At 46.3% G+C, this 13,327-nt stretch overlaps 1 protein-coding gene across 1 annotated transcript in view; it reads left to right on the plus strand.

Moving 5' to 3' along the window:
• cttnbp2 (cortactin binding protein 2) overlaps positions 1 to 13,327 on the plus strand; it is a gene marked incomplete in the record, with an annotated part of 103,299 nt that overhangs the window by 18,059 nt on the left and 71,913 nt on the right. The window contains 1 exon segment of the mRNA XM_037683059.1: positions 806 to 913. Coding sequence (XP_037538987.1) covers positions 806 to 913 — 108 coding nt within the window.

Here is a 13,327-nt window from a genome sequence, read left to right on the forward strand (position 1 = left end):
TCACGATGTGGGTACAATGTGGTCACGATGTGGGTACAATGTGGTCATGATGTGGGTACAATGTGGTCACGATGTGGGTACAATGTGGTCACGATGTGGGTACAATGTGGTCATGATGTGGGTACAATGTGGTCCCGATGTGCCAGGGTGGGGCGCCCTCCTTGGATACTGGTAGGGGAAACACTGATGTGGTCATGATGTGTAGAACAACATTGTGTGCTTGGACTAGAATACAGCCGGTGCACCGCTCAAAACACTCAGAATTCACTGAAACTATACATTTATTATTTTTAAATATTTTATTGTGGCTTTAAAACAAATGGTTTCCACTAACTGCAGCTTGGTGAGAAACTGATTGTAGCAGTGAGTGTGTGTCTGTGTGTAGTTGTCAGTGTGTGTCACTAAACTGAAACTGAATTAAACAATTCTGTGACGTCACAAAGACCCAACGTCTCTGTTTTAGCACGTTTGGCTGCTCACAAATCACCAATTTCTAATGAAACCAGCATCATTTGTAATAAATCACCAAAATTATTGAAAATTCTGTTTTCAGTTTGTGGATATGAGCGACTGAGTGTTGATAAGAAAATAAAATTAAGAGTCACAGAGTGATGGGGTCTGGTTCCTTTCAGGAACAAAGTTAGCAAAAGTATTGAAGTTCTTTGCTTCAGGTTCAGGTTGCTCTCCTGGTCCGTGACCCACGACAGTTTCAACGTTATGAAAGGTGTCGTGTCCTGAGACACAGCCTGGTCCCTTGAGTACACGCAGTTTTAAAATCCTCTTGTTTTTCTGCTTTGTATTGCAGAAATGTGAGTTCAATATGGATAATCTGAGCAAGCCGGAGCTGCTCACCTTGCTCAGTATCATGGAGGGTGAGCTGGAGGCCCGGGACCTGGTTATTGAAGCGCTGAGCGTGAGTCATCACACATCCACACTCATTTACTCTTTCCATCTTAGCCATCGTCTCGTGCAATCAATCCCATTTCCACGAGACTGTCTGCGATCAGCGCCTGCAGCTGAGGCGATGAACTTTAATTATGACCCAGAATCTTGTTTGCATCTCTTATGATGAAATGTCTGGAATGTTGCTAAGAGAATATTTTGATGGCTTTTCTCAGAAATGTGCACAGTGCATGTGTGACCACGATGAAAGGCTTTCCTGCTGCTCCCCTCTGTAATTAGCAGCTGATAAGAGGCCTCTGCAGATGCCTGACACTGCCACATGTTTGTGTCCACCAGCACAGCACCTGTAATGAAGCCATGATGGAGCCCTGCTCGCAGTCCCTCACTGAAGATTCACAGCCACAAATCAAAGACGGTTTCTAAGACGTAGATTTGAACTGGCTTGAACCAGCAGTGATGACAGTCTGTGTCAACAGTGTCTTTGCTCTTGTCATCACTCGTTGCTACAATCAGGTCTCTCTTGAGTCCCGCAGGCTCAACGGGACGAGCGTGTAGAAATAAAGGTTGAATGGGTCTGTCAGGGTTCTGGGGTGGGAGGGGGAACAGCTTGGTGCTGTTACAGCACACCAAAATGGACTCCGGTGCTGGAGATGAACTATACAGTCCTTGGTGGTTAAAGGCAGCGTGATTCGTGTGTGTGTGTGTGTGCGTGTGTGTGTGGGGGGGTGTTAACGGATGATGTATTGATCTGTGGTTACTAAATACTGAAACTGCCCCGCTGAAGAGCTGCAGGTCTGTTATGTTCTCCACATGCCTGGTTCTTTCAGAACAAACGTTTGCAGGACCGTCTCTCTCTGCACTTCTGTGTTTGGGTCGGCCCGTCTCCTCCAAGGCTGTCCTTCTTTTAAATCACCTTTGAACTTGAAGAAGAAATGATGCAAGCTTTGAAGACACATGAAGCATCACTGGTTTGGCTCCACCAGAGCTTCAGGTGTGGAGGTTTGAGCAGGTGACCTTCTGTTTCTACAACCTTGTGTCCTTCGGTTAATTTGGCCGAGCGCTCGTCATGCGGGCGTTCTGTTCAGTTTGTCTCACATGGAGCCTGTTGCACGCTTCACAACCGTTTCACTACAGTTTCCTATCTTACCAACAAAGTCCATGCTCGATAATCCAGGTCTACAATCCAACATTTTTCAGTCAGGTCATCTGGACAGTTTCTTTTTTTGTGCTGAAACGTTTCACCTTCCATCCAGAAGGCTTCATCTAGAGAAAAGAGACGTTAGTGAATTCACCAGTTTGGACTAAGTGTCATGCAGACGCTGCATGCACGATGAATGCAGCTGAGCATCAGGGTTGCCAGATAAATGTAAAATGTCTTATTTACCACCTCCTTTTCTGTGCACATGTTCAACAAACACAACACACACCTCATCTTAAAATATCTTTACTCAGCACACATGACAGTTTAGATCAAAATACTATAATTTTAAAGCCACAGTACTATAGTTCATCATTTCTTACATTTCTTATCTGGCAACCTGACTGACATGGAAACTAAAGCGTTTTGTTGTACAAATAAAAAATATTTAATATGTTTATAAATGAGTCTATGTTTTGTATTTTTATAGTAGGTAAATCACTTGGACTTGGCCATTTTAAAAGTAGCTCACATGATGAAAAAGTGTCCCCCCCCCCCCCCCCCCCCAGCTCCAGAGCATAAAGTGGGACAGATACTCACTAACCACACAAAGGTCATATTTTGTGGTACATTTTCTGTGAAAACAGATGGCTATATGTCGCTTCATATTTTTGATTTATTCCTTTGTGCACAAAGTTCAGGCCTTTTCTTGTCCCTCCTTCGTGTCAAGTCTCATAAAACCATCTGGATTAACTCAGGAAACAAGCATCCTCATCAGCGGGGACATCAGCATGCATTGCCACTTGACCATGTTTTCTGCTGGGATTAGGAGCCTCTGTCCTCTACAGACCACGTTTCACTGAAACTGTCCGTTTGTCCTCGCTGCTCCTCACAGATCTTACAAAGCACAACGAGTCCATTCATTGTGTCGCAGCTGAGGAAGAGGGCGACGTGTTGAAGGCAGCAGGGATAAGAAAAGATAGATTTAAAGAGTGCAGAAGAAATCCTGAAGGAGAAGCTGTGTGTTGATTCAGATCTAGAGCAACAAAGATGGAGGGTGAATGTAAAGTGTGACATGAAGCCTGATCTCAGACGAAGTGGGACGATGTCAAAGAGGATTAAACCCCCTTCAAAAAAGCTCTTGCCTTCAAGCCTTTATCCCCCCAGCACTCCTTCTCCAGGAGAAAGGCTTCCTCTGCCCCTCAGCTGCTGCACAATCAAAGAATCTTCTCAGATTTTCTAGTAAATGCAGATAACTGAGCTTAATGTTCACCGTGTTCACTGCTCAGCCCTCCACCATGCTTGGTGTCCCCCGACGTGGAGCAAAGATGGGAACTGGAAATGCCCTCCATCCGTCCACCCGTGCATGCTGTGGGCACGATAACTTGAAAAAATAAGTAATGGGCCAACTTCCTTTTTGGTGTTTCTCTGCATCTAGGCATAAAGACGACCAGGTCCTTTTGAAAACTGGGTTGCCATGTCACCATCCAAGATGGCCACCACCATATATATGAAAACTAGCCACTTCTGTCACTTAAGGAAACTGTTTTCTAATTTTTATACCGCTTAAAATTATAGTTAAAGTGGCTGGGGAGGCCATTGGGGTGGCCCGAGATTAATCTGTGGTGGCCAAGGCCCCCACTGCCCACCCCCTAAGTTGTCTGGCAGTGGATAAAATGGCTCCTTCTTCAGGATCTGTCTGCTCTGCCTCTGACAAGCAAAAATAAATCAAACCTCCCTCTGTTCTTCTCCACAGTGTAACTCCTACACACTTTAAATCTTGTATGAAAAACACTCAGGTTGACTTAGATTTTCTGCTCAACTCCAGAAAACACTCATCTCTACAACTACAAACATTCACTCTTCAAACCTCTCAGAGAAGGAGGTCATCAGAAGACCTCTGTTGGTTTTTGAGTTGGTCTTGCCTCCGTCGGGCCTCCTCTGCTCCCACACCAGCAGCTTGGACCAGACGCCCCCCGGCTTGGCACGCCGTGCACGTTTATCTGTGGTGTCAGGTTGTTACCAAACGACTTTAGTTACACAGATTAATTAGAAATGAGCTCAAGCTGTCTGAGGTGTCCTACCAGCCTTTATCCTGGAGAAACAAAGAAGCAAGACTGTGGGGAACTGGGCCAAAACACGGAGATCCAACCGTCCCCTAGTCCTGTAGGCCAGGAGCGTTCCACGAGCTGAGGGCTGACGTTCTCTTCCAGGATGATGGAACTACCCTTTATTTGACAAACAGTAAAAACAACTGAGGAATCAAAAGATTCCTGAGCCAAGATGAGGCTGAGAGCACCTGGGACTGTCCCACTGGGACAAAAATAGTTCTGCAAAGACATGAATTCAAATCCATGTGGGTGTCGGAGTGAGACCTGTCCTCCAGTCCAGGGCCAGTCTGCGCTTCTGAACATGATGTTGAAGAAGTAAGAAGTGACCAGGAAGGGACACAGTATGTACAAAGACTTTAACCACATTCATTAAGTGAAAGTCTGCGCCCCGTCCTTTCTGCTGCTGCGCCGCTACAACTGATGGTCCACGGGCCACGTAGACTTCGTTGGAGCAGGAGTTTTGGGCCAAGAAAAATGCACAAACTGAGCACGGTGGATCAGCTGGTAGAGCTGCCACCTCTCAGCTAGAAGGTTGTTGGATCAAATCCTGGCCCTGGACTTTTCTGGGTGGAGTTTGCATGTTCTCTCCGTGCATGTGTGGGTTTTCTCGAGGTATTCCAGTTTCCTCCCACAGACCAAAAACATGCATGTTAGTCTGACTGGTAACTCTGAATTGTCCCGAGGTGAGAGAGAGAGAATGGTTGTTTGTCTCTGTGTCCCTGTGATGGACTGGAGACCTGTCCAGTGTCCCCTGCCTCTTGCACAGTGTCTTCTGGATATGGGCATCAGTGACCCAAAAAGGAAGAAGTAGATAAAGATGGATGGATGGATGTGTGTGTGTGTGTGTTTGTATGTGACCAAAGATTAATCTAAGGTGGTCAAGTCCACCATTGGCCACCCCCTGGCTCCTCCACTGCACCTGCTGGTGGATAAAATCACTGCGCTGCTTCAGCCAAGCAGAACAAGATAAAACTTCCTCCTCTGTTCAGGTCCAGTCCATAAAACACTCGTCTCTAAAACTACAAACACTGACGGCGGACATCACTGCATGAACCGCTTGTTTTTGACGTTTTGTTTTTTGTCTACGAAGCTTTTTCAGTTTCTCGGTTTTTACATTTGAAGTGCTCAGGTTCTTTAGACGTGATAATCCTTCAGACATCCAGTCCAGTGACGTTGGACTGAGCAGACTCTGTCCTCTCATGACTGTGGACACAGTTGGACAGTTTGTCAAACATTTTCTAACTGTTATGTTCCTGATCTCTGTGGGAGAGAACGGTGCACACAACTTTCCAGACTGGACGCCTTGCTCTTGTGACAAACATGACGTGAAGAGATGATTTCACACGTGAGAAGAGCCTGTGGACATCAAAGACTTACAAAACCTTGAGCTTTTGCACTCAACACTTTTCTTCTTAATGTGTTTTGTAGCTGATGTATATCTGACAACGCCTTCTCCAAGTCCACAAAGCACATGTAGACCGGTTGGGCAAACTCCCCTGCACCCTCCAGGACCCTGCTGAGAGTGTAGAGCTGGTCCAGTGTTCCACGACCAGGACGAAAACCGCACTGCTCCTCCTGAATCTGAGGTTCGACTATCTGACGGACCCTCCTCTCTAGAACCCCCGGATAGACCTTACCAGGGAGGCTTAAGAGCATGATCCCCCTGTAGTTGGAACACACTCTATGGTCCCCCTTTTTGAATAGGGGGACCACTACCCCAGTCTGCCAATCCAGGGGAACTTCCCCCGATGTCCATGCAATATTGCAGAGTCGCGTAAGCCAACAAAACCCTACAACATCCAGAACCTTAATGAACTCTGGGCGAATCTCATCCACCCATGGGGCCCTGCCACAGAGGAGCTTTATAACCACCTCGCTAACCTCAACACCAGAGATTGGAGGGCCCGACCCAGAGTCCCCAGGCTCTGCTTCCTCAGTGGAAGACGTGCCGGTGGGATTGAGGAGGTCTTCAAAGTATTCTGCCCACCGACCCACGACATCCTGAGTTGAGGTCAGCAGCACACCACTCCCACTATAAACAGTGTTGGTGGTGTACCGCTCCCCCCCGAGACGCCGGATGGTGGACCAGAATCGCCTCAAAGCCGTGCGGAAGTCATTCTCCATGGCCTCTCCGAACTCCTCCCATGCCCGAGTTTTTGCCTCAGCGACCACCCGAGCCACATGTCGCTTGGACTGCCAGTACCCATCAGCTGCTTCCGGGGTCCCACAGGCCAAAAAGGCCCGATAGGACTCCCTCCGCTTACGTGAGGGGGGACGGACCCAGAGGAAGACCCAGGACACGCTGGAGGTACTATGTTTCTCGGCTGGCCTGGGAACGCCTCGGGATTCCCCCGGAGGAGCTGGACCAAGTGGCTGGGGAGAGGGAAGTCTGGGCCTCCCTACTTAGGCTGCTACCCCCGTGACCTGACCTCGGATAAGCAGAAGAAAATGGATGGATGGATGGATGGTGTTCACCGTGAGTCATTTTCTTGATCAAATGATCATTAATCAACAAAACTAACCATATGGAAATAAAACCACAACAGGGGTTCTAAATGCATTTTATCAAATTGTTACCCATTTGTGTAAGAGGTGTACCTCGCGAGGCGGCTGACGGTAACTAGTTGGCAAACAGCGTTAGCAACAGTGTCTCCAAAATGTCCTGAAATGTTTGCAGAGGTTCACGTTTCCTCCAGAGAGTTGCTGAAGCTTCACAATCTTGATGCTTGAGTTTTGAACTAGTTCAAATTGCTTGTAGAGTCTTTGTGGGTGTCTCAAAGCCATCTTCTCTAACTCACCTCAATAAGAACTAGACCTGTACCACACCTGAACAGCAGCTGTTCTCCAATATAAAGCATCCAAGGCTCCAGTTCTGAATGTCCAGGTCTAACATGATGATATATATTATTTATTAAAATACCAATCCCTCAGTCTGAAAAGGCTGGACTGTCATCTTCGTGTTGGGAGTGAGGTTTTGGGGGAGAGGTGGCGCAGAGGTTAGAAGATGGACCTGTGATCGGAAAGTCACATGTTCACCTCCCGGTACTGTCAACATCATAAAAATGTGGGTGGAAAAGGTGAAACACCCACACCTGCCTCCACCCTCATTTGCCCCACTCTGGGCCCCTGAGCAAGGCCCTTAACCCCCACCATCTGCTCCCTAAACAGGTCTCTCTAGAAAATGAGTTCTCGTGGCTCAATGAGACTACCTGGATAAATAAAGGGTAAATGAAAAACGAGGTTCTTCCTCAAGTGGAGGAGTTCAGCTATCTCTGGGTTTTGTTCACTGCGAGGTAGGGATGGGCGATAAGGACCAAAAGTAATGTCTCGATAGTTTTAAGATAAATCGCGATATACGATATATATCTCAATATTTTTTCTTTCCATAAAGTAATAACAAAAATATATTTCTGAGTCAAAGTTTTGTCCCAGTTGTCACACAGCCACATTTGTTAACAACAGCTGTACCTGTACAAAATAAATGTCTAAAAAATAAACTATTTATATACAGTGAACCCTCGCTATAACGCGGTTCACCTTTCACGGTCTCGCTGCTTCACGGATTTACATCGTGCATTGTGTTCTGCATTCTGATTGGCTAAACAGTCTCAGTAGTTACATTAGTTATTTGTAAAAAACGTTTATACAGTACTTTTATTTGTTAAACAAATGCTTGGGCCTGTAAAAAGGTTTTGTTCTTTGGTTTGAATGTATTATGGAGTATTTCATTGTATAATAATTGTAAAAACATAAAGGTTACTACTTTACGGATTTCGCCTATCACGGGTTCTTTTTGGAACGTAACCCCCGTGAAAAACGAGGGTTCACTGTATATTAAAAGTTTGTTTTTTTAGACATTTATTTACATATATTAAATAATAATCCTCTTCAGCTGTGGCTGAGTGGTTAGAGCAGTCGTCCTCCAATGGGAGAGTTGGGGGTTTGATTCCACCAGCAGTCACATGCTGAAGTGTCCATGGGCAAGACACTGAACCCCTCATTGCTTCTGACGTGTGTCCCATCGGTGCATGAATGTGATAAAGTGCTGGTTATTCTTTGTATAGATCTAGTATAGAGCTGTATGAGTGGGTAAATGAGTTACAGATTGTTGTAAAGAGCTTTGAGTGTCTTGATGAGATAGAAAGGAGCTGTATAGAAGTACAGTCCATTCAGCTGCGCCTCCTTCACCTTAGTAATCTTGTGTGAACTGTGGTAGTGAGCCTCCACTTGGAACAGTGAAGCTGCAGGTCCAAGTGTTTTTTCAGCCTCCTTCCCTGAAACAAACCACGGGTCAGATCTCATTTAGCCGTGCTGTGCCTTATGAGAGGAACAGAGAGGTGGCGACATTAATAAATCAGCAGCTTATCATATCACTAAGATACGGTCCCACCTCAGCTGTGGAACAAGACGGCTAAAGAGTTAGCCATCTTGTTAGCCGCTAAGGACCGTGTCTTTAGCAATACGATAAGCTGCTGATTTATTAATGTCGCCACCTCTCTGTTCCTCTCATAAGGCACAGCACGGCTAAATGAGCTCAGGGATGGAGGCTGAAAAAAACACTCGGACCTGCAACTGCAGTTCATAATGCTCCACTCCGCTGTTTTAAATGGTGAAAAAGATTCGTAGTTCTGACCTTTCGTCAGGACTGTTTTCAGCATTGTCTACAGAAATCATCTTTCTGCCTCTCACCTGACAATTTAAATCCAAACCATCCCTGAAAGAACAGTCATTGTTTCTCATTTTGTTCAGCAGCAGCTATTCCATGTTTACTTCTGCTAAATGTCTCCTCTCCCACCCGCCTCCTGGAGAAGCAGGAAGGAGGGGAGCATGGCTGAGGGGCTGGGTTTGTGTTCAAGGAGGGAGAAGGAGGGGGCCGCGTGGGAGAAAGAGACATCAGGAGGATTTCCAAGTATAAAACAATATTGTTTTATATCGATATAGTCTCAACTTATATTGCAAAATAATTATTTCAATATTTTTAAAATATCGAGATATTGCCCAGCTCTGCTGTGAGGGAAGAATTAAGCGTGAGATTGACAGATGTATTGGTGCAGCATCTGCAGTATTGTGGACTCTGTGCCGGTCCATTGTGGTGAAGAGGGAGCTGAGCTGTAAGGCAAAGTTCTGTTTACTGGTTGGTCTACGTTCCTCCCCTCACCTCTCGTCATGAACTCTGGGTGGAGACTGAAAGAATGAGATCCAGGAGGTTGACACGAGTTTCCTCTGCAGGGTAGCTGGACTCTCCCTCAGAGACAGGGTGAGAAGTTCAGTTATCAGGAGAGACTCAGAGTAGAATCACTGCTCCTCCACATCCAGAGGAGCCAGTTGAGGTGGTTCAGGCTTGTCCAACTGGGAGGAGACCCCCGGAGGAAGACCCAGGACACACTGGAGAGACTAGGTCTCTCAGTTGGCCTGGGAACTCCTTGGAGTCCTCCCAGAAGAGCTGGAAGAAGCTGTGGAGAGAGATGTCTGGACCTCCCTGCTCAAGCTGCTGCCCCTGAGACCTGAGTCCAGAACAAGAGGAAGTATGGATCGAACGTCATATCTGCCCATCCTCATTGCTGCAGTGTACTTGAGTAGACTGAATCACAAACGTGGTCGAAGCCTCCAAGACGGGTACAAAATAAAGAGTTGAGTACAATAGGAGCAGAGCTGGGCAACGAAATAATGTGCACAGCCTACAGTAGAGTTCTGCAAGCCCAGCAAAGAAAGAAAAGTAGCAACTGCAAAGGAAATTTAACATATCTTCATGCATTTCTGAGTCACCAATGAGTGTCCACCAGTCAGAACACATAAGAGCCCTTCCTGTTCCTCCCATGGTGCTGTGAGACTTTATGAGCTCTGATGTTGGAGCATCTTGGTGAAAACATTGTTCACTCCTGACTGCACCATCAGCGTTTAGTGTGGTCGCATTTTAAATGACGTAGGCGTTTGAAATATCAGATGGGCGGTCTGTGTTTCCACCCACCATCATCCGACCTCATGCAGCTAGGCTTCCTCAGGGTGGGGGTGTCATGTGAGCCAACATGACTAAGAGCCCCTGCTGTCAGCACTGGCTTCATGCATGTTTAGTGCAACAAAACACATGCCCCCAGCCATCAGGCTTTCTCCAGTGTCACGTTATCACCTACCATCAAGCTATTTAAGGCATGCCCTGTTGCTGGGCTTTTCCAGCTCACCCCTCCCCAAACACACGATCATCGCTCATCTTCTTTACTTCATCTCTTTTTGTTTGTTTTCTGACATTTTGACCTCCTGCTTTGTGTTTGTGCCTCTCAAAACTCACGCCTTGTTTGTTCCCTCCTCTGATCTGGTTCGACAGAAGCTGCTACAGCTCCCAACTCTTTAATAAAATCTTTGACTTCCATGTTCTTCTGCACCTTCTCTTCTCTTTGGGATAAGCAACTGATCCAAGATGAGTCAAACATCACAGCGTGCTCTCTGACCTGTAAAATACTACCTTCTATTCACAACGACTCTTCACGTAGCTCCAACACATTCAGCCACATGCAGAACAGTGTAGATTTCAATATCGTCTTTTAGGATGCATTTTGAATTTTGGGTTTGTCTTTTTCCCCATCAGGAAGCTGAGTGGGCATAATTGTCACTTAAACCTTGACAGCTCCAGTTTCTCAACAGTTCAGAATAAAATCTAAATTTAGATCTCGTGTTTCTGGGATGTAGAAGAAACTAGTATGGGTCGGCGGTCGAGCTCTCTGCTCCGCTCACACAAGCCAATCAGCATCTTGCGCTGATCCGTCGGCTGCCTAGCAACCCCCAACCCACGTTTTGAGGGAAAGTGGTACGATCCGACAGCCGAACCAGTTTGAGAGTTTTTATGTGAAGATGGATCCTTTCTCCGAGGAATGTCAGTGTGAAGCCTCCATTACTGAGACCTGCTGAGGATTACTCCATGATACAAGATCCTCCTCTGGACACATCCAAACCACTGTCCCTCCTCTGGACACATCCAAACCACTGTCCCTCCTCTGGACACATCCAAACCACTGTCCCTCCTCTGCACACATCCAAACCACTGTCCCTCCTCTGGACACATCCAAACCACTGTCCCTCCTCTGGACATGTCCAAACCACTGTCCCTCCTCTGGACACATCCAAACCACTGTCCCTCCTCTGGACATGTCCAAACCACTGTCCCTCCTCTGCACACATCCAAACCACTGTCCCTCCTCTGGACACATCCAAACCACTGTCCCTCCTCTGCACACATTCAAACTACTGTCCCTCAATCTGGACATGTCCAAACCACTGTCCCTCCTCTGGACATGTCCAAACCACTGTCCTTCCTCTGGACATGTCCAAACCACTGTCCCTCCTCTGGACATGTCCAAACCACTGTTCCTACTCTGGACATGTCCAAACCACTGTCCCTCCTCTGGACATGTCCAAACTACTGTCCCTCAATGTGGACACGTCCAAACCATCTCAGTCATTTTCTCTCAGGGACTGTGTCATCAATCTGGGGGTGAAGTTTGAGTCTGATTTTAAAATTGAAAAACAGATGAGCAGTGTTGTTCAGAGAAGTTTTTATCAACCAGTTTTAGCAATGTCCCCATGTCACGTCAAGGGGCCTCCCTCCCATTTTTCTTAAAGAGACACGCTGCTCGCTCCCTCACTATCCATCCTTCGGTTCAAACAGTCTTATACTGCCATCCAGTGGTCAAAAAAAGGTACTACACCCAAAAGGAATTAACCATTTCTTCTTAAATGTGACAATAATTCCTAATTATTGTCACATTTCAAACAATATTATGGTTTATCACAATAATTTCTGAGACAATTAATCGCCCAGCAACATTTGTTATCGTGACAGGCCTACAGTGAACCCCTCATTACCTCCGATGTGTGTCCCATCGGTGTATGAATGTGATCTAAGCTCTGATTATTCTTTGTACAGATCTTGTAGAGTGCTGTATGAGGGCACAGGTTGTGTTGTAAAGAGCTTGGAGTGTCTTGATAAGATAGAAAGGTGCTGTCCATTTGCTGTTTACCATCCATTTTTCTATCCTATAAGGGATTAAGACATTTGTTTACTTATTAAACCCCTCCTTGAAGAAATAAAAGGAGGGGGAAGTCGCCGGCAACAAAAGCTTCAGGTGAAAATCAAAGCCTCAACTGGCGCTGTAAAGTTTTCATACATTGGTCTTGTTCTGCCAGATGACCTAGGACCCGGCCATAAATACCCGTATGTGAAACCTGATCCTTTCTATACCAGGTCTGACCCAAATAGAGATAAAGCATGTCCAATAAATCACTCATCAGTTTATCATTATTCCTTTGAAGGAAGTTTTCATCACGCCTTGCCTTAAGTCAAAGCTTAACACGTTTAAGTACATTACCGGGTTTGACCTGGACCCAGAACCTCACTGCCTGTCCTGGATGGTCTGTTGGTATGTTTGCTCATCCGTTGTGTGTGTAGCCCTGTGGAAATCTTCTCTGTGAGCCAGCGTGGTTGATGAGGAGCTCAGGAAGTAGGTCATAACAGCCATCCCTCTAACTCCCTCCACTCTTAATCCCTCTGAACCGCCCCAACCCCCTCACCTTGTTTTTTTATTCTGCACATAAGCATACATGTCACGCTCACTGTCTTCATTACGTGCATTATTCTTTACTACTTACTAGTGTTTTGTGTAACCTGCCTCACTTTGACCATGGGGGCACCAGTTGGAATTGAACCCTCTGCTTTGTTTGATCCAGTTCTCAAATCCCACGGCGTTCAGTCCTTCATATTTTGGCATGTTACCATCCAGCTCTGATAGATGATGGTAGAACTTGTGGGAATGCTGCTTCTGCAATAAGTCCAACGAGCAGGTCCTAAATCAAACATCACAAAGGTCAGAAGTGATTAAGGGATCTCTCCAGGCTGCCACCACTGGTGACTCAAACTGGACTAAATAATTTGAGAGAATGGACATTTGTTACCTTTAAATCAGGATGCAGCAGTAACACGGATTAATGGCCATGAAAGTACAAACAACTCTCAGCTCCCAATCTTCTGCCACTTTTATTCAGCTGCGTGTCCCCGACCGTGTGGTTTGGAAATTATGACTACAGGCTGGGGCCGGGTCAGGTCGGATTTTTTGGGCCCGAGTGCAACTCTAGCAGGGGACACCTGGACAGGTCTCCAGTCCATCACAGAGACACCTGGACAGGT

The sequence above is a fragment of the Nematolebias whitei genome, chromosome 10 (genome assembly GCF_014905685.2).
Source record: "Nematolebias whitei isolate Nwh7 chromosome 10, NemWhi1, whole genome shotgun sequence".
NCBI lineage: Eukaryota > Metazoa > Chordata > Actinopteri > Cyprinodontiformes > Rivulidae > Nematolebias > Nematolebias whitei.